The sequence below is a fragment of the Hylobates moloch genome, unplaced genomic scaffold, assembly GCF_009828535.3.
Source record: "Hylobates moloch isolate HMO894 unplaced genomic scaffold, HMol_V3 SCAFFOLD_6, whole genome shotgun sequence".
Taxonomy (NCBI): Eukaryota; Metazoa; Chordata; class Mammalia; order Primates; family Hylobatidae; genus Hylobates; species Hylobates moloch.
In genome coordinates, this window is record NW_026652281.1 from 93,026,149 (window position 1) to 93,052,132 (window position 25,984).

At 54.0% G+C, this 25,984-nt stretch overlaps 2 protein-coding genes across 3 annotated transcripts; one reads left to right on the top strand and one right to left on the bottom strand.

The window, feature by feature from the left end:
* The first annotated feature begins 549 nt into the window (after positions 1-549).
* POLR2C (RNA polymerase II subunit C) lies at positions 550-9,876 on the top strand. Its single transcript, XM_032157446.2, has 9 exons — positions 550-697; positions 918-967; positions 3,821-3,889; positions 4,043-4,095; positions 7,042-7,170; positions 7,584-7,635; positions 7,835-8,003; positions 8,154-8,228; positions 8,848-9,876. The coding sequence occupies exons 1-9, from the start codon at positions 612-614 to the stop codon at positions 8,990-8,992; spliced, it is 828 nt and encodes a 275-aa protein (XP_032013337.1). The 5' UTR covers positions 550-611; the 3' UTR covers positions 8,993-9,876.
* Positions 9,789-24,393, bottom strand: DOK4 (docking protein 4). Of its 2 annotated transcripts, XM_032157445.2 has the most exons (9): positions 24,204-24,393; positions 17,316-17,561; positions 13,726-13,833; positions 13,390-13,504; positions 12,984-13,103; positions 12,674-12,863; positions 11,778-11,916; positions 11,483-11,606; positions 9,789-11,365 (listed from the first exon to the last, which is right to left on the bottom strand). In XM_032157445.2, exons 2-9 carry the CDS (start codon positions 17,379-17,381, stop codon positions 11,247-11,249), a joined length of 981 nt encoding a protein of 326 aa, XP_032013336.1. In that variant the 5' UTR covers positions 17,382-17,561; positions 24,204-24,393; the 3' UTR covers positions 9,789-11,246. The 2 variants fall into 2 exon arrangements, with proteins under 2 accessions (XP_032013336.1, XP_032013333.1); XM_032157442.2 differs by having other exon boundaries at positions 9,789-11,606.
* Positions 24,394-25,984: the final 1,591 nt, after the last annotated feature.

Here is a 25,984-nt window from a genome sequence, read left to right on the forward strand (position 1 = left end):
TGCAGAGACAAAGAGCTCCCCCTCACCCACCACAGCCACACAGACTGTAGAGGAAGCATTAGGTTAAAGAACATTGTATCTTTTCCTGAAGTTTTCAGAAGTGCATGGTCCATACTTGAGACTGCAATGGAAAGGGTATTTACTTACAATTCAGGCATACTTTGCTAAAATATACGTTCATATTAAAATATACTTTTGTTTTTCTATAGATATACAAGTTCTTTTTAAGGGCTTCATAGTATTGCATGTGTGTATACTTCACCAGGTCTCTTATCAATGGACAGTACAAACAGTACTACCACGAACGTCCCTGCACTCGTATCTTTGTTTACAACTGCAAGTGTTTCTGCAGTATGAATTAGAAGTGTTACTGTTGAGTCAAGGACGTATGCGTGTTTTGCCAAACTACCCTCCGAGATAGCTGAATCTGGTGCATTTTAAAGCAGGAGACGGTAGAAGACACTCGGCGGTTCTGGCCTCCGAGCAGCAGGCGGCGCTGTGAGTCGTCTTTGCGGAAGCCGCGGAGGTCTCGCTGACTGACTTCCGGTGTTGGCGGTGGCGCCGCGCAGTCACCGCGGAGCTGTCGCCGAGGCTGGTCGCCAGTGGCCGCGATGCCGTACGCTAACCAGCCTACCGTGCGGATCACGGAGCTCACTGACGAGAATGTCAAGTTCATCATCGAGAACACCGACCTGGCGTAAGGCTGCCGAGGGAAGAGGCTGGCGGCTCTGGGGCGCCGGGAGGTCCAAGCCGGGGCCCCGGGGGCAGGGGGCGGGGGTGTAGTGGGGTGGGGTGGGGGCGATGTCCTTCCAGAGCTGCCCCCCTGCACCAAGGGCTTTAGCTTTGGGAGCCTGCGGCGCGGGCCCAGCCTGTCGAGGCTGCAGCGCCTTCACGCCCCTTGGCTTTTCATCTTTCAGCGTGGCCAATTCGATTCGGAGGGTCTTCATCGCTGAGGTGCCCATAATAGGTAAGCGACTTCCCTTCCTCGTTCCCGGGCCCACGGGTTCCTGCCCCGCTCTCCACCCACACTCCTTGGGGCTCCTTCCAGTCCTTGGTTCTGGCTGAGGGTGGTAGTGCTGAGAAAAGTGCATTGCTGGAGACTTGACCATACCCTGTGCCCTTGGCTCAGTGGCCGCCTCCCTGGCGCCCACGGGGCACTTAGGTCCACCCTTGTCCTGTGTATGCATTGCTGAGAAGCATGGGTTTAGCAGTGTGCAGACTTGGGTTCAAATACTGTTTTCACTACTATTGTTACAAAAGCTTTTTAAGTGTTTTAAACTTTTATTTTGGAGTCGGGGTACATTGGTGCAGGTTTGTTGCCTGGGTATAGTGCGTGATGCTGGGGTTTGGGGTATAAATGATCCTTTCACCCAGGTAGTGAGCATAGTACCCAGTGGGTAGTTTTTCACCCCTAGCCCCACTGCCTCCCTCCCAGCTCTAGTAGTCACCAGCGTGTTTATTGTCATCTTTATGTCCATGTGTACCCAGTTTTAGCTCCCATGCGGTGTTTGGTTTTCTGTTCTTGTGTTAATTCTCTTAGGATATGGCTTCCAGGCCGGGCTCACGCCTGTAATCCCAGCACTTTGGGAGGCCAAGACTGAGGAACACCTGAGGCCAGGAGTTTGAGACCAGCCTGGCCAACATGGGGAAACCCTGCCTCTACTAAAAATACAAAAATTAGCCGGGTGTGGTGGCTCCCACCTGTAATCCCAGCTACTGGGGAGGCTGAGGCAGAATTGATTGAACCCAGAAGGTGGAGGTTGCAGTGAGCCGAGATCATGCCACTGCACTCTAGCCTGGGCAATAGAGTGAGACTCCTTCTCAAACAAAAGAAAATAAAAAAGAGGATAGTGGCTTCCAGCCACGTCCATGTTGCTGCAGAGGACATGATTTCGTTCGTTCTTATGGCCGCATCACTTACTATTTTTGTGAAACTTAGGCAAGTTATTAAACTTCTGTGTGCTGCAGTTTCCTCATCTGTAACATTTGGCCACTAATGATCCTTATCAGGGTAATGTTAAGGATTAAGTGAGGTAATCCATATAAGTTCTTTGTGTTTAGTGAGTGCTCAGTGCTGGTAGATAGCTTTTTTATTAATCTGTTCCTTCAACAGCATTTATGGAGCATGTAAGTGGCAGGCATGGTGGTAAGCTTTGGGAATGCAAAGCTGTAGAGAACAGGGTTTTTGCCCTCATGGAGTCCACAGTGAGGTTGCAGGCGAGAGATGAATCCACAGATAACACTAAAGCAAGGTAGACTTTGATCAGTAGTTCAGGAGAAGCATAGTTATGGTGCAGTTGGCTCTTAGAGGAGGGAAGATCAATTTCTGGTCTGGTTCCAGCCACTCTGCTCCAGGTGCTTAATGCATTGATTATACTTGCATGAAATACTTCAAGCATTTCTGAGAGTCAGCTCAGAGAGTTTGGGTTAGGCAAAATAAATATAAGTCATAGCTGTGGTATCAAATATTTAGACTTTTAAGGAAATAAGCAGGCCAAATGATTAGGCAAGAGAACATTGTAGTTTGTCCACTACCAGCACCCCCTCCACTCCCCCCCGCCCCAGTCACTTCTTCAATTCAGCGTGGAGTGCTGGACCTCCCCCTGCCTAAGCACTTCATGCCTCTGGACCTCAGTTTCATCAGGAGTCAGGTGAGGGAGTTGTACTTCTTGATGCAGCCCTGCCATTCTGAGTCTAAATGCCTCTTTCCCGACAAATTTAGTTCTACAAATAGTATTGAGCACCCATGCTAGGAATACAAAGACATCCCAGGACCTGCATGAAGGAATTTCTGAAGCTTGAGGTATAGACATAGCTACACAAATATGACACAAGGCACACTATGACAAGTGTCTTCAGGGAAGTCTGAACAGAGTTTTGTGAGAGAGGAGTTGAAAGGGAGGGAGTGTCACACCTGTAGCATAGAGGGCGGGCAAGGCTTAGTTTTCAGGAGGCACAGAGGATCTTAACCTGTACAGCGAGGAGGGGAAGGGTGTGCTGGAGGGAAGGGCCGGGGGATTAAAGAGACAGAAAAACTTGGGTCAGGGTTCTCTCAGTTGGCTTGGGCTGGGGAAGCAATGGGAAGCATAGCAGGACAGAGCAGGTGGAGGTCCTCTTTCGACTGCTGTTCCTAGTGTCTGTGTCCCTCATTTGGCAGTTGGGCTCCAGTGCCATTTGATTCCTGGATTTAGTTGGTTCCATGCAAATGTTTATGAATGAATAAATGTGTGTTGAAGTCAAGAGTGTGTGATCGATAATACAGTCTTTACCCTTCTACCAGCTCATTGCTGCTAGGGATTGGGTTCTATATTTAGTATACTTTGCGCATTAAAAGAATTTGGTAAACATTTGTTGATTGAGTGTTTAAAAAGTGCTAAGTTGGGCAGTCCAGTCATTATATCCTAAAATGAAGTATGGCCCATAAGTCTGTGTTACTTCTGTGAGGTTTTCCCTGACTTTGAAGTGCTCAAATAGTTCATGTTCTTGGATTTAGTGGTGGCACAGGTAGCAGATTTAAGTGCTTCTCATGGAAATACTCAGCTCAAATAAACATGTTTCTACTTTTATGATATTCTGTAAGTCAGTGTTTTCTGTGAAGCAGGGAGCCCCCTGCATTAAATTCACCTGGGCAGGGAGGTGAGGTGTGATGTGTGTGGGTCTTATTAAAATGCAAGTTCCTGGGCCCCACTCTAATGCTGTGGAATCAGCCCAGCGATCTGCAGTTTAGTGTCAGATGATTCCTAAATCTTGAGAACCACTGCCTTAAGTCTGTAGGTAAATTTGATGGCTAAACTCCATGTCTGCTTCTTTCATTTTTTAGCCATTGACTGGGTTCAGATTGATGCCAATTCCTCAGTCCTTCATGATGAATTCATCGCTCACAGGCTTGGTGAGTACTCCTTTTATTAGAAGGTTAAAGGGAGGGTATTGTGCCTAGTGTCAGGAGGGGGCCTCCTTCCAGCCTCACCCCCAGAAGGCTTCTGGGTTCTCATTTTGGCTTGGCTGTTTGGTTTTCTTTAAAGTGCTTTTCTGTTTTTCACAGGATTAATTCCCCTCATTAGTGATGACATTGTGGACAAGCTGCAGTACTCTCGGGTATGTTGTGTGATTGGGTGGAATGTGAGGTTTGGTGGGGAGGCTTTGGTTCTCAAAGGGATTTTTCCTGACATTTGGCATCCAGCTTGCACAGTGTTGTAGTTCTGGAACAACAATATGGAGATGTTGTCTAGAGCCTGGGCAGGTCTTGGTCCTTGGTTCTGATGGGGCTTCAGATTGATTAGCATGCAGAACATCAGGGAGTGTTGTTGGGCAGCTCCACCAGAATGCCCATTTATACTTAGAGTGGAGGTTCTTCCTTCCAAAGCATCTCTTCCCAGTAGCAGGGGCCTTAGGATGCTACAGGAGAGTCAACAGAAGGTTGGGGCAGGCAAGGAGCAGAGGGAATGGGAGCTGTCTCACAAGAGCAGTTCCTGGGTGACTAGTCCTGGTTTCTGCAGATTCATGCTGTCCCCTCCTACGCAGGTGATGCTGCTTAAACATGGCCACACTCTTAGTGTCTCACCCCCTTCCTCCTGGTCGTGTTTGCTCCCTGATGGCATGTTAACAGGCCTTCAGAGTTTGGAGAGAGTGGGATAGGAGTAGGTTACCTTCATCCTTTCACTAGGCTGCATTACACAGCAGCTTAAGGCTACTCCCTCTTGATGGCTTTGGGTGTTCCAGAATCAGTCCATTTTCTAAATTCTCAAGGGCCATGTCATTTTTGTGATGGCTAATTTGATTTATCTTATAAATATGTGTGTATTTTTTAAAAAATACTCAGCTGGGTGCGGTGGCTCACGCCTGTAATCCCAGCACTTTGGGAGGCCGAGGCGGGTTTATCACGAGGTCAGGAGATCGAGACCATCGTGGCTAACACGGTGAAACCCTGTCTCTACTAAAAATACAAAATATTAGCCGAGCGTGGTCCCGCTCCCAAGTAGTCCCAGCTAGTCGGGAGGCTGAGGCAGGAGAATGGCGTGAACCTGGGAGGCGGAGCTTGCAGTGAGCCGAGATTGTGCCACTGTACTCCAGCCTGGGCAACAAAGCGAGACTCCATCTCAAAAAAAAAAAAAGAAGAAGAAAGAAATATTCAAGCACAGAAAAGCATGGAGCTAGTGTAATAAATACTCATGCTTCCACCTAATACTACGTTGTCACATTTTAACATTTTGCCCTATTTGTTTCAGATCTCCAGATTTTTGTTTTTTAATAAATAAAACATAGATATTGGTGGGGACAGTTGTACAACCAATTAAGAGCAATTTGGCGATATCTTACATAAAGATACGCATGCTCTATCACCTAGCAGTTCCTTTCATTAAAGTTTTTTCTAGTATTTATTGCACAAAGATGGCATGGTCTCTGTCTCTCTCTCTGGCTTTTTCTGAAAATCTGTAGAAAAGTTGAAAAACTAAATACACTTGACTTTTCACCTATAGTTACCAATTAATATTTTACATTTGCCTTATTTTTCATATACATGTTGTTATTTTTGCTGAACTGTGTGAAAGTTGCAGACATCCTAACACTTGCAAGTACTTCAGTATGCATTTCCTAATAAGAATAGTTTCCTATGTAACCACACTTTTATTGTGCCTAAGAAAGTTAGCATTAATCTGTAATATCAATATTCAGATTTTCCTAGTTTTTCCCCAAATATCCTTTATTGTTTTTCTGTTTGTGGGTCAGTCTTGATCCAGTGAAGACTCATTTGGTCCTCATAGCACTTTAGTCTCTTTTCATCTCAAACAGACTCCTCTCCTTTCAGTACATTTTTTTTAGGTTAAATAACTTTTCATATTTTTATCTTGCGTTACATTTTGATTCTCCCATTTCATATTTCTTTATTTTTCTATTTTTTCAGACAGGTCTCGCTCCGTCACCCAGGCTAGAGTGCAGTGGCATGATCTTGGCTCACTGTGACCTCAGCCTCTGGGCTCAAATGATTCTCCTGCTTCAGCCTCCCAAGTAGCTGAGACTACAGGTGCTGTGCACCACCACACCCAAAAAATACAATTTTCTTGTATTTTTTGTAGAGACAGGGTCTTGCCATATTGTCCAGGCTGGTCTCGAACTCTTGGGCTCAAGCGATCCTCCCACCTCAGCCTCCCAAAGTGCTGAGATTACAAGCATGAGCCACTGTGCCCAGCCCCATTTCATATTTCTAAAAGTGATTCTGTCTCAAGGGTCTGGGTTGCCCTCCTACCTCACCTGTGTGTGACTGCAGACGACCCAGGTGGGACCTCTAGCTGCTGCTTCTTCTTCATCATGCAAACATCAAAAGAGTTTTGGGTTTTCCTCACTGGTATGAGGGAGAGAACAGCTTGCCTGATTGCATCCTAGTAACTGTCTTCTTGCCTGAAGTGAACCTGCAATTAATAGTCCCTAACATGGGAATGAATCAGTTGTTTTAAGAATGGCAAAATGTTAATAATTATGGAAGGTGGTTGATGGTTATGGGATGGCAGTTTCTTACATGCTTCTCTATTTGTGTATATGTACGAAATTTTCCATAATAGAAAGGATTTTTTAGAAAAGGTGAGTAGTCTAGAACTTGAAAGGTACTTTTTTCCGTTCCTTGGTGGTTTTATTTTAAATGATGGTTACATTCCCAAGCTGGTCCTCTTAGTTCTTGGGAAGCTGAACTATAGAGTGTGAAAACATCCTCCTCTGCCTCATAGCCTTGGTTCTCTGAGGAAGAGTAGTTCAAGGACCAGAGGGAGATGTTAGCAGTGTGTCCCCAGAGGTGGCCTGGCAGCTGGTGGGAGTGGGAAGGAAATGTGGGTGCCAATGTATGTATAAGTTGTCTCTAAACTTGGGCAGTCCGTGAGAATGGTATACCAGATTGTCACAGCCCACGAGAACCTGGATACTGGTGAACCCCTTTTTACAGATGAAGAAACTTAAGGAACTGGGCATTAGATGCAGGAAGCCAAGACAAGGAGCCAAGGCAGGAGTTGCCATCTCCCTGTTGACTCATTCCTGCTTCCCTTCCTGCCTTAGGACTGCACATGTGAGGAGTTCTGCCCCGAGTGCTCAGTGGAGTTCACCCTCGACGTGCGATGCAATGAAGACCAGACGCGACATGTCACGTCTCGAGACCTCATCTCCAACAGCCCCCGGGTCATTCCGGTCAGTGCGGGAGAGCATCCTCTTTTCCCTGGGATCTTTTCTCTTCTCTTGCTGGCTCCAAGTGGACCAGACCGGCGTTGATCCTTAGAAAATGTTGACTTTCCCTGTTACCCTCTGACTTAATCTAGGGAGAAGTGCTAATTCTGGATTCTTCTTGGGCATCATTAGCATCGTTGGTGCTGCGTGCCCTCTATCACCCAGGGACTCTTTTAAAGGCCATGGAATTGTTTTGCCTGAGGCTATCACCACACCCTGAAGTGGGGGTTGGAGGCCTGGGGGCATCTGTGCCACCACCTTGTCAGGTGTTCGTTCCCTGCTTGACAAATTGCAGTCTAGAGGTGCTGGGATATGGATGCCAGAGGAGGTGACTGGGGAGGTGAGCAGCTAATGAATGCCTGGTGGACCCCCTACAGGTGACGTCCCGGAATCGAGATAATGACCCCAATGACTACGTGGAACAGGATGGTAAGTCTTCCTGACCTGTCACCGTGTGGGCCAGCGGAAAGGAGGGACCAGACACAGTCTCTCGTGCTGCCTGGTCTCCTCAAAAATTGGCTTTAGACCATTTTTCCAGATGTGTGTGGTCTTGCATTGGCACTCCAAGTCAGAATTTGGAGAACCATGTCTCTTCTGGCCCTTGACTGACTTGTGCCTCTCCCTGCAGACATCCTCATCGTCAAGTTGAGAAAGGGCCAGGAGCTGAGACTTCGAGCCTATGCCAAAAAGGGCTTTGGCAAGGAGCATGCCAAGTGGAACCCTACTGCAGGGGTGGCTTTTGAATACGATCCAGACAATGCCCTGAGGCACACAGTGTACCCCAAGCCCGAGGAATGGTATGTTCCCCTTAGGGGTGATGGCAGGCATTTGGGATGGGTGTGGCATAGAAATGGCTGTTGTTGACTGAGATGTGGCAGGCTGTCTAGGAACTTGGGTGCCCCAAAAGGAGCAGTGGCAACCTTATGCTGACCTGTGTTTGACCTCAGGCCAAAGAGTGAGTACTCGGAGCTGGATGAGGATGAGTCACAGGCTCCCTATGACCCCAACGGCAAGCCAGAAAGGTAAGAGCCTGGTCGGACATGGGAAGGTGAAGTGTGTAAGAAGGGATGGTTTTGGTTCAGGCCGTGAGTTAGGCAGTCCCTCTCCCCCACCTCGCAGTTCTCATAAGCTGAGGAGGGGCTGCTGACTGCTAAACTAGACCTGTGGTATGTGCACATCCCAGGGGCAGGTTGTCAGCCCCCTTTGGTCACTGACAAAGAGGACCCTCCAGTTATCCAGGTGGTTCCTATTCTGATTTTCAGCCCCCAAAGAAGAGATTCTTCAGGTCAACACTAGGGGCAGAGATTTGGACCCCAGTTCCACAGGGTGACTGTGAAAGGTCTGTCACTGGTCACTGCTCACTTGGTTTTCCACTCTCTCCTCAGGGGCATGCATACATACAGAACTTTAGGATTTTCACAGGTACCTTATGAGGTAGTTGTAGCCTCCTTGAGGGTTTGCAAAGTGTGTTGAAACTACCCTATGTAAGAGGTTTTACATGAAAGGAAGTTAGCCCTGGCCCAAGGTCAAGTTCCATGTGGGAACAGAGCCAAGACCTGGAAGGAGGAAGGGTTGTCCATGGCCAGAGCTCGGGTCGGCCAGCCTGCCTCGCAGTGCGCTCACTGGACTCTTGCCTCCTAGGTTTTACTACAACGTGGAGTCCTGTGGCTCTCTGCGTCCTGAAACCATTGTCCTGTCAGCCCTCTCTGGATTGAAGAAGAAACTGAGTGATTTACAAACTCAATTAAGCCACGAGATCCAGAGTGATGTGCTAACCATAAATTAACTGCAGCTTGCCTGCTTCAGCAAAAACGGAGATTCAGGCCAGCAGCTGGATATGGGGGTCTCTCTTCAGACTCTTCTAGTTTCTGAGAATCTAGTCTACTGTTGGTTGAGCTTCTTTGCAGGACATCAGTACCAACTAGAAGCGGGTCACAGATAGATTACCAGGGATGCAGTGGTGTTTAGGCAGGATAGGTCTTTACTGGCCCTGACTGCTGTTAATAATTGGCAGCAGTGCTCCCCAGATCCCAGAAGGTCCCTGCTGGACTGTTTCCAGTGCACCTGTAGGGAACCAACTAGACTTCTCTCCTGGTTAGTCCAGCTCTTTACTCTAAACCCTTTCTGTCCAAAATGAGTCATTTTCAGTTGTACCGTAGATGTCTGGTGTTAGGATCAAGTGCCAGAGCCTTTATTCAAGGGGCCTATAAACCCTTCCAGTCCTTGCCCCAGGGCTGGCCTGCTAGCACTTCAAATTCCCAGGTGTCCCTAATTTGAGAAGTAACCTTTTGGAATAGCATTAGACCCTGGCTGTCCCCTCCCCACCAAATAAACATGATATTTCATTCTCTGTCCAGCAGTTATGAACCCCTTCACCTCCAATGGCCTGATCATTTAGTTTGGTGGGGGTGGGGGTGGGGGTGGAAGCAGCCGCAGGAGCAAGGGCCCCCTCCCACATACACAGGAGGAGTATTTCATTTCTCCTTAACGAAGGCTCTGGCCCTAACCCCTCAGCACTGTCTCCAGATAGGAACATGCACAAAGCAGTTAATTAGGCAGCCTGGAGAAAACCAGAGATCTAGTACAGAAAGGAAAGGATATTTATTGATTAACAGAAGTTGTCTTTTTAAAAGTGTTTATTTTTGGCAATAAAGAGCACAACATAATCTCCTTCATGCGTCATCGTGCCACTTAGCTGAGCCAGCCAGCTCTGCCTCCCTCCCCAAAGACCTTTGGACCCCAGTTCCCCTCTACAGGCTAGCTCATCCCTCTGGGTGGTCATTCCCCGGGTCACGTTGACAGCGAGGCTGACTGCACCACCTCCCTAGCTCAAAGGCTCCTTTGGGAGGGGCCGAGTGCTTTATCATCCTCCTGCCACAACTCAAATAGTGGTTATTTACAAGAAGGTCTGTTCCCACAATTCAGGACCCTAAAGTATTAAAAAACAAAACCCAAAAAACAACAACAAAAAACCCCACACAACCAAAGGTTTGACGTGAATAGAAAGATAGCCCTTCTGCTTGGTAGTCAACAAATACCAGCACTAGAAAATCAATTGCTTTAATTGCATTACAGCAGGGAGCCTCAGCACCATGTGGGGAGGAGGAAATGGGAAGGTCTTGGTTTCAGAGTGCTTTTGGCTGGCCGGAGGGTGGCCAAACAGGGCCAGGGGGCTCCCTCTGCTTGGGCATTGTCCACCCCTGGTCAGTGAGAGGGGGGCAGCAGGGGTGCTCCCCACGGCAGTCCTGCTGCGGCCTTCCCTCCTGGCCTGGCCCTGGGGCAGGAACAAGCTCCAGCCTTCCTCCACATGGCTGAGGTAATCAGCACCCCTACCCCGAGGGCATCTACCCAGCCTACAAAGCAGGAAGGAGCCTGTGCAGAAGTTACATTTTAAAACCAGATTTTCACCTGAGGCGTCAACCAGATGTCACCTCTGCTTAAAACTCCAACTGCAAGGCTGGCAAGCAGCACAGTGGAAGCGCAGATCCTTCCTGTGTCACTCCAGGCCCAGAGGAACTGAGAAGCCACCTGCTGTTCCGGCCCTTGGGCTGTTTGGGAAAAGCCAGCAGTCAGAGTGCCAGCCTCAAGCTCTGATTATCCCCCTCCTCTGGCCCTGGTAGTTCAAGCAGGTCCTGGCAGCAGGAGGGCTGTGCCATGGAGGATGGACACGACTGCCCTCATACTCAAAAACAGCCTTGACCGTGGCCTGGTCATGGGATTTAAAAATGTGTGTGTATTGGTGGGGAAGGATGGGGTGAGGGTGAGGGGATCTCATGGATACAGAGTATGTCATAAGCCATATATATTAAAATCATTAACAGTATATAGTCCCACGGTAGCTCCAACCCCTCACACATGCTCAGGTGGTGTGGCCAGCCCTTTGCCTCAGTCCAGCCTCATCCTTGGGGGCAAGGAGGGGGCAGCTTGCTCCCTTTCTCCAGGCTCTTGGCCGACAGCCCCCTGAGGCTGTCCACGGTACACTGCAGCCAGCCCCGCAGCAGGCAGCCCCCAGCAGTCATCGGTGCTCGCCAGCACTGTGGTCACTGGGATGGGGTCTTGGCCTCGCTGCTGTCCCCCTGGCTGGGCTTTGGCTTTAGCAGGATGAATCTGTTGAGGAGGTCTGTTTCCGAGCTGGCCTGGGCTGCCCCATACCCCTCACCTGTGGGCACAGAAGCAGGCTCAGAACTCAGAGCTAGGTCGAAAGACCCCTGCCCAATAGGCCTCATCCTCCACAGAGCCTCCTGGCAGGTGGGTGTGGGGCATGGAAGCGACTCACCAGCATAGCTGGAGGCTTCGGCGATGTTCTGGGAACCCGTGATGTGGTGCCAGTAGGCACTGCGCGGCAGCATGGTCGTGGGTGTGCAGGGATACGAGTAATGTTCTGTGCCCTTGTTGAGCAGCTGTGGGGCAAAGGAAGGGGTCACTCCCATTAGTGGCTTACAGTATGCCTGAGCAGCCACCCCAAGACCCTACCTGCCTCTACTGTGTACCCCAGGCACTTGGCCCTGCCTGCCCGCCCGTTCCCCCCTCCCCCCTCCCCCCGTACCCTGGACTGATGCCCGCTGCCTCACCCTCACGTTCTTCTCCATTTCCAGCAGGACCCGCTTGTGCTGCTCTGCGATGGCCAGGGTGGCACTGTGGACGCGCTGGTAAATCTGCTCCCCCTCTTGGGTCTGGAAGGTATAGAGTCCTTCCCCAGCATCACACATCCTGGGGACACAGATAGCACAGAGGGCAAGATGGTGGGGACCCACCACAGACATGCATGTGATTAGTTAGGCTTTCCTGCAACTGCAAGCTGTGGCTGCATTCCAGGCCGGGAGGACAGGCAGGGCTGTGGTCTGGGGGTCTGACCACACGGTGCAAATGTGCTGAGCATATTCTATACCAGCTGGTGCTTGAAATGCATTATAAGAATTAACCCATTCAGTTTTCTCTACCACCTCCCTCTGGTCTTTGTACCATTAATGGTTTCCTCATTGTTATGCATTTTCCCAAACCATTTTACAGATGAGGAAACTGAGGCATACAGAAGCTAAGTAACTCAACCAAGGTTCTGCAGAGGATTAGATGGAATTTCAGTCTAGGCAGACTGACTCCAGAGTTCAAGCGAGGGGATACCCAGTCTTCACTATAATTCTAGGAGGTTAGGTACTTTATTATCCCCGAAACCCAGACTCAGATCCACAGTCACAGAAGTAATAAGTGCCTGAACCCGCATTTGACTTAAGCCAAAGTAGTATATGACTTTTGGTAAATAGCTTCACTTGACCTGCATGCTGTGGGCAAGTTACTCCTCTGAGCCTCCATTTCATTTCTTCGTCTGTAAAATGGGAACATTACATTCCCCCTTGGGATTGCTAGGCCAATAAGTAAACCAAGCTCCTAGCACAGTGCCCAACACAGAGTGAATGGCAGCCACCATCACACCATGGTGGGACAGGGCTGGGAGGCGAGAGGGTCCTACCGGCCAGCCTCGAAGGTAAAGCGTGTGGCATCCCGGCCATAGCGACGCAGTGAGCAGAGGGGCCACGAGACGAGCTTCACACGGGGGTTGTGGATGTCCCAGAGGTAGATGTTCTCGTGGGTGATCTGCAGCTTGCACTCGCCATACACATCCAGGTTGGGGCAGGGCAGCAGGAAGACATTGAAGCGATCTGGAGTGGGGGAGGGTGGACAAGTGGGCCCAGAGTTGCCCCAGATGGGGACTTCCTCCCTCCCTTCCTCTCCTCTTCCTCCTCCCCCTCCCTACCCCCAGGGCCAGGGCCCAGCCTCACCTGTCTGTTCACACTGCACCCCTGGGGCCAGGAGGTCAGGTTCTCCCAGACTGATGTCGTTGAGGCGGGACCCCAGACACTCCACAGATAGTGTCTTGTACCACTCCTCTGCCTCCAGCTCTGAAGAAAATGCTACTTCATCATGCGGCTCCAGAGCCCGGTAGCCCACCCCATCTGCCCAGCCTGACTTATGCCACCATGCACAGCAGGGAGGGTAAGGACAGTGGGTTCTGCCTGCCTGTCCTGCCTCAACCCTGAGGGCCTGCTCCCTGAAAGCACCCCCAACCCCACACGCACCACACCACCATCTCCACCCAGGGTTAGCCCTGCTCTGCCTGCTCCTAGCTGGACCTCTGACCACGACCACCCCAGGGGAGGCAGATGGAGGCCCATACTCGCGCCTCACCTGAGTCGCAGGTGAAGGTACGTGCCGAGTCGTCAGTGAATATGATGGCCACTGCCTGCCGCTTGGTCTCCTTGGGGAGCCGCGTGACACACTTGACGTTGCTGATCTCGGTCACCTGGGACAGCATCCACAAGGGACTTAGCCAGGCCAGTGCATCTCTCTCTCTCTCTCTCTCTCTCTTTCTCTCCCTCTCCCCCCCCCCCCCTCTCTCCCTCTCTCTCTCCTCTCCCTCTCTCCCTCTCTCCCCCCTCTCTCTCTCTCCCTCTCTCCCTCTCTCTCTCTCTCCATCCCCCACAGCCCTGCCACTTGGGGGAGCTAGGGCCCAGGCCTCCTAACCTTGGGGCAGCCCCGAAGGCACACCGACTTCTCATCTGGATACTTCTCCAGCCGCTGGGGCCCCTTGCTGGAGGATTTCCGGAACACTAGCCAGCACCTCCGGTAGATCTGTGGAGCGAGATGACAGGGGTCAGGCCTCCCTGGACCACTCCCACCCCACCAGCACGGCCCTGCAGCCACCCCTGCCTGCCACAGGGGGCGGTGCCGCACAGCCTTCCCTGGAGCACCAGCCTGGGGACACCAGGGGTGGGAGTCACCAGCAGTGTCACCTCCCTGGGAGAGAAGCCTCCTCCCCAAATTGCAAAGTCATTGACTTCTTGGCTGGCTCCAAAACGCTGTTCCACAAAGGGCGCTCTCCTGACCTGCCATGTACTGTGTGCACCGCTGAGTTCAGTGTGAGTAGCCAACGTTCCTGAGTGCTTCCTGCTCACACCTGTTATTAGCACTGCACAGTCTCAGGGCCACTCCTGAGATCAGTTCTGTTAGCATCCCCATTTTATAGATGGGGAAAGGGAGGCATCAAAACACTAAGGAATGGTGATGCTGGTATTTGCAGCAGGCAGTCTAGATCCAGCGCAGACCCTCACAGCCCACTGCAGGATCTGGCCAGGGCTCGGGCAGTGCCAGCCACAACAGAGGGGTCTCCTGGGGATAGGAATTAGACCCTTGCCCCCTGCCCACCTGTACATCCCCGTGCCCCTAGTTCTCTGAGTCAGGTGAGGGTCTTTACGTAGGTAACCCCCACTCTTGTCTCCTGGGGCTTTCACTCACCCTCTCTTTTCATTCTCTTACCAACCCTGAAGTGTAAGGGGCCCTGTTCCAGCTGGGAACCCAAAGCTGTTTGAGGTAAAGGGGCGGAGCTAGGAATCTGAGGCTCCTCCCACAGTATGGTGCCTTCCCTCCTGGTCCTGGCCACTGCTGAGGCCCCTGTACCTTAAACCACCTACATTCCCTGTAGCTTCAGGGACTCCCCCAAGGGGGTGGGGAGGGGAGGGGAGGGGAGTGGCCACTCTAGGATTGAAGGGACAGACCGGCCTATCATTCATGTGGGATGGAGGGGAGGTTGGCCCCAGCCACCGGCCAGAGCTGCCCTTGCACGACCCCTCCCTCCTGCCTAGGCTTTTTTCTGCCCAAAGTCTGTGGCTGGGGTTTACCTACTCCTTGCAGCGGTCACTCCAAAAGCCCGGCAGAGCCTGTTCCCCAGGCATCTCTGGTGTTCCTCTTACTGGAAACAGTAGGGAGACTGAGTGGCGGCCGAGAGCACAGCAGAGGAGGCCAGGACCGCTGGGCCCCACCCCCTCCTCGACCCTACTGTGCCATGGGTAAACTAGGTCCTTGGCAGGCAGGGTCCCAGGGTGCAGTGGCCCTAGGCAGCCCCCATTTCAAGATATCACTCAGAGCCAGGCCATTTCTGGCTCTTATCTGGGACCCTAGGAGGCATGTCTGCTCCTGCGCCCCTGACCCTGGCTTGGCCCCTGTTCTACCCACCTAAACCACAGCAGTCCTCAGCTTTCAGCTGCAGCGCTCCTTTAAGACAGACACTGAATTTTATCCACGGAATCCTCACTCATATCCTGGTAGCATCTAACAGCCATGCTAAACAAGTGAATGACCACATGAAGGAACCGTGAATGAATGGATGGATGAATGGATGGATGCTGCCGACCCAGACACACCCTGCCAGGGTGGGCTCCATGCAGCCCGCAGCTTCAGGGGCAGAAGGCCTGGGGGCCTGAGCATGCCAGTTGCCTGGTTACAGGATACACATTCACAGCCCCAGGGAGCCACGCGCTCAAGAGCCCTCCTTCCCACTTCGCACAGGGCTTTGATCAGTGCTTCAGAAACACTCTGCCACAGCTCTGCCACGGGAGAAAGGCCCTGGCAGGTAGGAGAGCCGGCTCCTGATCTCTTTCAGCCCCTCCCCCCTCACCTCTGTGGGCTGAGATGAGAACGGCTGCTGGGGAGGGACCACAGCCTCTCACACCAGGGGAAGTGAGGCTCCTGGCTTTAGAGGGAAGACAATTCCCTGCATGGATAGGGCCTGGCTGCATCCCACCTCCCCATCCGGGCTGTGCCCACCTGTCAGCCACTCAGTCTCCCTCTGGAACAGGTTTGATACTGAGCCCAAGTGGCTGCCCTTATGGCTGGTGCCTTCCTGGCACGCTCTGCCCCGGGCAAGGCCTCAGCCCAGCTGACCCCTGGGGACCTGCTAAGTCTGAGGCCATAGGAATGAGGAGTGATGTTAGAAGCGAAGCCTCTGCCTCCTTGGCCTCCCTACCTCAGCCTCAGCTTCTCTCTTTGTTCTGTGCTCCAAGTCAGTGAGCTGATCCCTCTTTCAGAGGAAGAGCAAAGTAGCCCATGGCTGCCAGGGCCCAGTCTCAACTAGGTTGAGCCCCAGGGCAGGGAGGCACAGGAGGGGAAGTGAGGCCAGAACCACCTTCTCCAAGGCCAGCCCTGCTCTGTCTGGTACCCAGGTAGGGAAGCTGGGTGGCAGATCCCTATCCCACTCCGCATGCCCCCCACCCCACTCAGGCTGAGCCAGGGATCCTTGAGCAGCTGAGCTGACCCGCCCCCTTCAAGGCAATGGGAGAGAGAAGGGAGAGAGGGACAGGAGTCCTGGGTCAAACAGAAGACTTGAGTGACCTCAGTCACCAGGGCTGTCCTTCCTACAGGGGAAGGGGCAGCCGCCAGACCTGTCTTTGGCAGGGGGGCCTGGCAGAGGAATAGAGGCAGCTCTCAGATAGCCTCGCTGAGATCATGAAGTTGATCCCCTCTGCTCCTGTCTTCTGAGGGGTCTTCACCAGTTGGGGGTCTACAGGGGGTAGGACAGGATGCATGCCCAGTAAGACCTCTTCTCCGTAGCCCCTCCAAGCCCCCAGTTCAGGGCCAAGCACCAAGCAAGCACAGAGTCACCTGCCAACAACTTGGAGGGAAGCAGCCTGTCCCAGAGCACTGGACCATTCTGCCCAAAGTTCTCATTTGGAAACCACATAAATATCAGCTTCAGTGCCTCACACCACCCCATCTCCCCCAGCCAACCACTCCCCTTTTCAAACACTTCTTTAACATTAAACTCGACAACCAAAAATTTACTAAATATCTGCACACGGAAAGCAGTCAGAAGCAAGGGGAGAGGATGACCTAAAAGAAAAGAGGCCAGGAGAGGTGAGGGGAGGCCGGGGGCGGGGGGCAAACGGAAGGGAGAGGAGGCCGGGGAAGTGAGACGCTGCTTCTCAGCTCAGACACAGCCCAGCCTTGCCAGCCTCTCCTGCTGCTGCTGTGGTGATAACTTCAACAATAGCAGGGGAGCTGCCTGCCCATCGGTGGCCACCATTGCTGCCACCATCACCACCGCTGGCCCAGCTGTTGGGATGCCAGCCAGCCCTCTGGAGCGGGGGCTGCAGCAGGCAGAACCCAGCCCAGGCACATGCCAGGCAGCACGTTGGCGAGGAGCCCCAAGACCACAGATGCACGATGCCCAGCAGCCGGAGGGCAGCCGCGTGCCCCACACGCCATGCCTCCAAGCCTGGGACCGAGTCCTCAGGCCCCCATCCCTCGGCAGGGCCCCTCCGCAGCTCAGGGTCACTCACCCCGAGCTTCCTGCTCTTCATCTTCACGTAGCCTTGCTTGACGATGTCGCTGAAATTGGTCGCCATGGTTTTCCCACCTTTTAGGGGCGCGGGGCCTGGCAGAGGCGAGGGGAAGGATGCCCAGGTGCCTGGGTCTCCGGCTCCTCCAATCACCTGTTCCAGACACTCTGTCGGGCTGCCGCGAGGGGCTGCTCCTCACCTCACCCGCCTCAGCATTGTTCTAGCAGCTCCTTTGCCCCTCGCCTGCTGGAAATAAAAATGACAGGGAGATTAGAGACAGTGACATCTTTCTCTTCCTCTCGCTGTCTCGCTCTTTTTTCCTTCCTCTTCCCACACTCCTCCTCCCTCCCTCCTCCCTCCCTCCTTCCTCCCGCCCTTCTTCCTTCCCTTCCCTCCCCACCCCAGGACGACAGAACCATTCAGGAAAACCGAGGTGGAGGCAGCAGTGAGGAAAATGGTCCAGCCCAGTCCCCTCCCTCACGGCTGGGGCTGGCAGTTAACCCCTTCCTGGGAGGACTGGCTCCGGCTCCTACTGTGGAGGTGGGGATCCAGGAAGGGAAGTGGCAGGGAGCTGCTGTCCCTCAGCATTTTGGGCTCGTGGCCCCATCAGCTGTGATAACTCTGGTGCAAATTTAGGGCAACTTGCCAAGAGCAAAAGCCCCTTCCTGGGTACAAGAACTCCCAGGGGTAGCGGGGAAGCGCTTCCCAGAGATGGGGGAGGAGGGTCCCAGGAGATGACTCCTGGGTGTCTGAGTGAACCCTATGCTCTGCAATGTTAAAGACAATTTGCCTGGTCAGCTCAGCAGCCCCCACAAACCCCTCTGCCCTCCTGCCCCACCCAGTCCTCTACCTGTTTCTCTCCAGCCCCAGGCTAAGAATCACTACCTTGAGCTCACGCAGGGCCTGTTCCCAGGCCCTGCAACTCTTCCGCACATAGCTCTGGGTGCTGCTTCCTGGGTGGGAGGGCAGAGTCCAGTGGGGCGGGCCCCCAGATAAGCCTGAGGAATGTGCTGGGCCGGCTGGAGGTAGCCACTGTGGGAGCAGATGCCTTGCCCTGGCCCTGGGGTTGGGAACGCTGGCCAGTCTGTGAGGGTGGGGCCCGGGCCCCAACAGGCCACTGGGTCTGGCCAAGCCAAGCAGGGCCTCCATGTCCTGAGCATGGGCAGGAGTTAATTATAGGAGAACCAGCCAGGGCCTGGGCAACAAGACATGCAGGAGACAATGTGGGACACCAAGGGGAGGTAAATATGGAGCAGGAAATGGGGGTACCAGCAGAGCCACCTCAAATCAGGCAGATCTACAGAAAACAAAGACTCAGACTCAGAGGGAGACTTCAGTGATGACCCAGTCTAACCCTTTAGTTTTATAGATGGGGAAAGAAAGTTGCCCAGAGAGGGTAAGCTACATGACTAAGGTCACACAGCAGGCCTGGGGCAGAGCCAGGGATGAAGGAGAAGGTCCAGGGTGGTGATGGAGACCAGTCTGTGGAGGGAGCATCCTGCTGCCATCTCTGGCTGCCTGCCACCACCTAAGCCTTCCCTGCCATCCAGCCTCGGGGGCAGGGTTATGCCAGCAATGTGGCCCCTGTGTCTTCAGGATCACTGGGTGGGAACGGAGCAGCATTTCTGGGGTCAGCTGGGTATCTGTGCTGCCAGAACGGGGCCCTGGGACAGGCATGCTGCTGGTTGTGCCAGCAGCTTGGCATTAATTAATGTCCTGGAGGCCTGTCTGTTGAGTGCCTAACAAGGAACAGATGGGACTACCCCAGTGGGCACACGCAAACAAGGGAGGGACAGAGAGGGTAATGTGCCCCTATCCCACTTGCACCCGGATAGCCCCTCAATTCCACTCCTGCCCATTCACTGCCTCTATCCCAGCTCCCTGGGGTCCAAGACCCTCCCACAGTTAGGCGGTCTACTTTCCTCCTATAAAGTCTGGTCTGGGGTCCCCTCACTGGCAACTGATCCCCAACAGCTCTGCCACACCTGGGCTCTGGCAGCCAGAGATGGGTCAATTTTCTCAGCTCTGTCTTCACCGTCTGCCTCTGGGGCTGCCTTCTCCCCAGAGCAAGGACCAGCTCAGGAGTTCCCCTCCAAGATGATTAGCAGGCTGATCACTGGCTATGGGTCTACAGTGTGGAAGCCCCCAGTCAGAACACGCCCACAGGAAGCCACTGGACCCCCAGGTTCATCCAACATAGCCCAGACATATATAGCACAGCCCGGAGTGTGAATCCAGCTGGCTGTGTGGTCCTGGGCAAGCCACTTAGGACCCTGTGCCTCAATTTCCCCATTGGAAAAAAATGAGAATAAATCTACCTACTTTAAATGAGGAAATGAATTCATGAGGCACCTGCTTGCCCACTTGGGACACAGAGCTTCTACCCTTTTACTTTTTCCTCTTTTTTTTTTTGAGACGGAGTCTCCCTCTGTCACCCAGGCTGGAGTGCAGTGAAGTGGCGCGATCTCGGCTCACTGCAACCTCCGCCTCCTGGGTTCACGCCATTCTCCTGCCTCAGCTTCCCGAGTAGTTGGGACTACAGGCTCCCACCACCACACCTGGCTAATTTTCTGTATTTTTAGTAGAGACGGGGTTCCACCGTGTTAGCCAGGATGGTCTCGATCTCCTGACCTCATGATCCGCCTGCCTCGGCCTCCCAAGGTGCTGGGATTACAGGCGTGAGCCACTGCGCCCAGCCTTCTTTTACTTCTTTTGAGACAGGGTCCTGCTCTGTCACCCAGGCTGGAGTGCAGGAGTGCCATCACGGCTTACTGCAGCCTCAACCACCCAGGCTCAAGTGATCCACCCACCTCAGCCTCCTGAATAGCTGGGACTGCAGGTACATACCACCATGCCCAGCTAATTTTTAAAAACTTGTTTGTAGAGATGGGGTTTTTGTTTGGTTTTTTTTTGTTTGTTTGTTTTTTTGAGATAGAGTCTCACTCTGTTGCTCAGGCTGGAGTGCAGTGGCCCGATCTCGGCTCACTGCAAGCTCCACCTCCCGGGTTCACGCCATTCTCCTCCCTCAGCCTCCCGAGTAGCTGAGACTACAGGTGCCCGCCACCATACCCGGCTAATTGTTTTATATTTTTAGTACAGACGGGGTTTCACCGTGTTAGCCAGGATGGTCTCGATTTCCTGACCTTGTGATCCACCCACCTCGGCCTCCTAAAGCGCCGGGATTACAGGCGTGAGCCACTGCGCCCGGCCCCTAGAGATGGGTTTTCACCATGTTGCCCAGGCTGGTCTTGAACTCCTGGGGTCAAGTGATCCACAAGGCTTGGCCTCCCTAAGTGCTGAGATTACAGGTGTGAGTAACTGTGCCTGGCCAGAGCTTCTGCCTTGAAAACTCCAAGGGCTGTGTGTGTGTGTGTGTGTGTGTGTGTGTGTGTATATATATATATATATAGTTTTCTTCAAGAGTTGCTGCCCAGACAGGGCGGTGAAACCACCAGAAGCCAGCCTGCTCCTTCCCAGTGTTGCCCCACCAGGGACTGTGGCCCCAAGCTCTCAGGAGTGCTCCTGCTGCATCTGTCCATAGGCCCCACCCTGTCCCATACCCCAGGTCCCCAGCGGGAAGAGTGACCTTCACGGGAAAGGCTGGGTGCCAAAGTCCTGCCAGCTCACTCCGGCCCTGAGTCACAGGGACCCCTGGCCACACTTAGTCCTTAATGATGTTTGCAAGAGCAAGACCTAACTTAGGACCCAAAATGGTGTGGCAAAGAGGGGTTGGGAAGGGGAGGAGGGAAAGGTCAGGGCCAATAGGTGGACCCACAAATTTGACAGGCAGTGGGGTCAAGTGGTGAGGGAGGCCCAGAACCAACCCACCATCCTCCAGAAGGAATGCACTGCATTAAGCAAGCGAAGCAGCCCCCAAGCTGAGCCTGTGAAGGCCCAATAGGACAGCAAGAAGTGAAGGGCAGACCAGGCACTGTGGCTCACACCTGTAATCCCAACACTTTGGGAGGCCAAAGTGGGAGGATCACTTGGGGCCAGGAGTTCAAGACCAGACCCGGCAACACAGAGAGACCCCGTCTCTACAAAAAATGAAAAAATAAGCTGGGCATGTGGCACGTGCCTGTAGTCACAGCTACTGGGGAGGCTGAGGTGGGAGGATCACTTGAGCTCAGGAATTCCAGGTAGCAGTGAGCTATGATCAAGCCACTGCACTCCAGCCTGGGTGATAGAGTGAGACTCTGTTTCTAAAAAATTTCAAAAAAATCAATTAAAAAAATATAAAAAGTGGAGGGCAGCTGAGGCTAGGCAGGCCAGGAATTGGGTTGAAGTAGCCCCTGCCCTGTTTGTCCCTCAGGCCCTTGTCCCCATCACTCCTGAGCCACCACCAGCCTCACAGGCCTGCAGCAGGAAGAATGCTTGCTGCTTCGAGAGGACCTGAGGTCTTGGGTCCTTCCCCAACACTGTGAACTCCAAGCTCCCAGCTAAGCAGGGTGTCCAGCAGCTCCTCCCAGGGTTCCAGTGAGGGAGGAGGGGAGCAAGGGCCCCCCGCATCTCGCCTCCCAGCCTGCTACCAACACTGCTGCTTACGCAGGGACAGTACCTGCCTGGTGCCAGGCCACCACAGGCTTCCGCGCAGGGAGAGCCAGCTCCAAAATGCTCCTCTCCCCGGGAAGGGCAGGTGTCCTGGGGTGGGGGGAGCAGGGAGACTCCCAGGGCCCTCACTGCCCACCTGCCCCACGGGGCAGCCATGCTGAGCACTCCCTCTCGCACCTGGATTCTGCCTGGAGGCTTTGGCTCCAGAACAAACACTACTCGCTGAGGCTGGCAACCAGTGACTGGGCGGGCGGCTGCCTGCCTGGCTGGGCCTCCCCACCCCTGACAGATCGGATCTTATTAGGGCTGCAGGAACAGCACTACCTGGACACCATCTCAGTGTCGTCTGGTTGTCTCCACCCGACGGCGAAGCTCGGATCTGTGGGATTCTCTCCAGCACCAGGGCCATTTCCCATCACCTGCTGCTCTGCCCCCACCCCACTCCCAGATTGTTATCAGGGGCCGGCTGGGAGTGCTCCCAACAGATCCACATAGGGGCCACCAGCCACAACATGGTGAGTCCCATCAAGATGGATGGCAAAGACAGACCAAATACACACCTAGGCAGACAGGGACGGCAGAAGGAGGGGACATCTGAACAGCCACGGTCTCCCAGACCCTAAGCCAGGAGAGTAATGCTGTGGCCCCATACCACTCTGGTTCTCCTGGGTCCCCTGCTCACCCCTCAACATGCCAAACCCCCTCCCTCGAGGGACCACTGCACTAGCTGTTTCCCACCTACAACACTGTTTCCTCACATGCTCATGGTTCATTCCACTGCTTCATCCACCTCCTCCAGGAGGCCTTCCCTGACTACCGTCACCAAAGGACCCCCACTAGTCAGCCTCTCTCACAACATCAGGTGCAGCTGTCTTCATTGCACACCACCATGGGATTTTCTTGTTCTTACATCTGTCCATTTGTTTCTGGCCACAGAGAGACATCTGGAATGTCAGCTCCCTGGTGGCTCGGCCTCATCTGTCTAGTTAACAGCTCTATCCCAGCTCCCAGAATGGTGCCCGGTGGGGAGGAGATGCTCAATATTTGGGGGCTGAACGCATAATTCTCTCCAGGACCTGTCCTCCTCCCCATCCTTTCTTCCACCACCACCAGCCTCCATCTGGCTGGACCTGGCTCAGCTTCTAGAGGTGCGTGAGCCACAGTGGGCTCCCAGCTCCTGGGTCTCAGAGCTGACTGGCATGGCCAGCAGGCTGTTGTTACTGGAGAACCAGCTGCGCCCAAGCCCCGCAGTGTGGTTCAGAGCTGCCTCAGGGAAGAGCGTGCTGCTGACACCGAGGCCAGGCCTAGTTGGGTGGCCCCACCTTGGCCAGGGTTGTGGGGTGAGGTCATGCCCAGCCCTGCTGCCCTGCCCAGGAGGGAAGTGTTGGGAGTAACCAGTACCAGCACAGCAAGGCAAGCAACTGGGGAGAGGAGGCACAGCTCCTGGGATCAGAGTTGGGGGCGGGGGCAGGAAGAGCCTGTACCAGCGCCACATCCCTCTGAAAGGGTCCATGAAAGAACCTGCCCTAAGCAAGCCCACCCCACACTGCCCAAGTGGAGTCTCCTAGAGCTGCTGCCAGGCCCCTCGCTGCCCTGGCCATCAGATCCCTCCAACCCACACCCTCCATCCAAGCGGAAGCGCCCCAGCAACTGACGTGTCCCCATGGCTTGGGAGCCCCTGCTCTGCCACATCACCCAGGTGCCCAGCCTCGGCTCATGCCCCTTTTCAGTAATACAAAGCATGTAACTGGATCTAGGGCCTTGAGGGCCATGGGGGAGAAGGTGGACAGGACCTTGGGGGCCAATGGAGAAAGTCAAGGACAGGAGGCAGCTGGCCATGAGTTTGGGCTGTGGGGAGAAACCCCATACGCAGGAGGGGGTCGGCAGTGGGGGCCAGCTGGGGTACAGAAAATCATCTCTTGGAATTTGGAGGAGTTGAGAGAACAGGAGGCCCCGGGGAGGAGCAGGAAGGCAGAGAGAAGGTTGCGAGCTGCCAGGGGCTGGGCTATGCCCCTTCCGGCTGGCAGGCCCGGGAGCGCAGGGCCTGGGTTGCTCGGATGAGGTTTGTGTGGGTGAGGGTGAGGTCAGCTCGCGACCTGGGCTCCCCCGGAGAGGAAAGCTGCGGGTGGAGAGAGCGCAGGGAGTTTCAGGGCCCAGGCACTGGCTTTTGGGGGGCGGGTCTCTAAGTCCCCCACCCGAGAGTAGGAAGGTCCCATGGGACGGAGCGTCCTCAGGTTCGGGAAGTGACTGAGGGTCCTCAGGGGTGGGAGTCGCCGAGGCTCTCGCAGGCTCTGGGCGGCCTATGTCCCCCTCCCTGCCTCGCGCCCCCCAATTTACCTGGGCGCCGAGGCCCGGGCCAGGAGCGCCTGCTCAGCGGGGCCGCGGAGCAGGCTCATGCCCCCGTCACGGCGCGGCTGGCGGGGGCGGCAGGGCGGCGGCGGCGCCGGGCTCCAGGCGGGGACGGTGAGGGAGGCGCGGCCGCAGGGCTCGGGATCGGGCTCCGGCCGGGGCTGGGGCTGGGACTTCGCTCCGCTCCCTCCTCCGCCTGGTCTCGCCGCTGCGCCCCGCCCCCTGCCCCGCCCTGGCGGCCGGCCCCCGCCGTATTCCTCCGAGTCGCGGGACATGTGATTCTGCCCTGGCGCCCTGGCACCCCCGCACCCGCTTCAGGTCGCCCCCGGTACCCCCAGCTCATTCCCACCGCCCCTCCCTGGGCCCCAAAGCCCACATGGCCTCTCAGCCCCTGAAAGCTGAACTCCACATCAGCTCCCAGACCCCCACATCTCAACCCCTTCACTTCTTCAGGAATCACATACACACCCATTGCTCCCCTAACCCCATCATGACTCTCTGGGCCCTCACAGCCCAGCTCTCCCAGTCCCACAGTGACCTCCTCTGCTACCCCTCCTCAAGTAGCCGCACCAGCGCCTCTGTCTTCCCTGGTCTCCTCTCCACCCTCAAAACATCCAGTTCTCCCATTCTAGGTCCCCCTGAGACTTTGCCCTCAAGCCCAAACTTCATTCCCCTTCATTGCTCCCCCCACCCAGCCTCCACCCCCTCACCTCTGCCCTTCGGGCCTGTGCAGCGGTTGAGTCACTGATCTGTCGGAATCCCCAATTACAGGCCTCAGCTGTGCCAGGCAGGGACAAGAGAAGTTGCCCAGTGCCTCCTCTGGGGAGGAGCTGTCCCCCCTCTGGTTTTCACGTCTGTACCTTTTTACACCAGGGCTTCTCAAAGTGTAGTCCCTGGACCAGAAGCTTCCCATCACCTTGAAACTTGTTAGAAATGCAAATTCCCTGCCCTACTCAGACCTATGAAATCAGAATTTCTGGGAGTTTCCAGCAGAAAAGTGTGTTTTAACAGGCTAGGTGATTCTGATGCACACTAATGTGTGAGAACCACTGCTTTAGACCACATATACAAAACAAAATAATAGGCCACCTGAACAGCCAAAATCCTGAGAAATGAAAATACCTCCACATCCAGCTACTGTCCAGGTGTCTCAGAGGAATAGGCCTAAAGCAGTGAGGGACCAAGGATCCCAACACCTACCCATGGAATGCATGCCCCTGCCCCAGAGCCACCTGGGCCTCAGGTGTCTGGAGAACCTTGCCCAGGGAGCTTAAAAGGAGGCTGCCTCTGGATGTCTGAAAATTTCCCTGATGGTCATTGTGGTGTCTGTGATCAGCCTGAGCTAACCAGCCCCAGGCCCATGGCCACGCTAGCCTGGGCCTCGACCTCCTGACCTCCCTATGCATCTTTCAAACTTGACCTCACCTGCTTTGCTTCAAACCACAGCCCATAAAGCTCCCAGCACTTGATTCATCACAGCAAACTGTTTTTCAATACCAAAAACCTCTAGGGGAGCTTTGGCCAACAACAACAACACAAATGAATTTTCACAATAAAAAGCCATCTTTTTTTGTTACTGAGGCTGGAGTGCAGTGGTGTGATCTCAGCTCACTGCAACCTCTGCCTCGGGGCTTAAGTGATCCTCCCTGCTCAGCCTCCTCAGTAGCTGGGTCTACAGGCGTGCACCACCATGCCTAGTTAATTTTTTGGATTTTTTTTGTAAAGACAGGGTTTCACCATGCTGCCCAGGCTAGTCACAAACTCCTGAG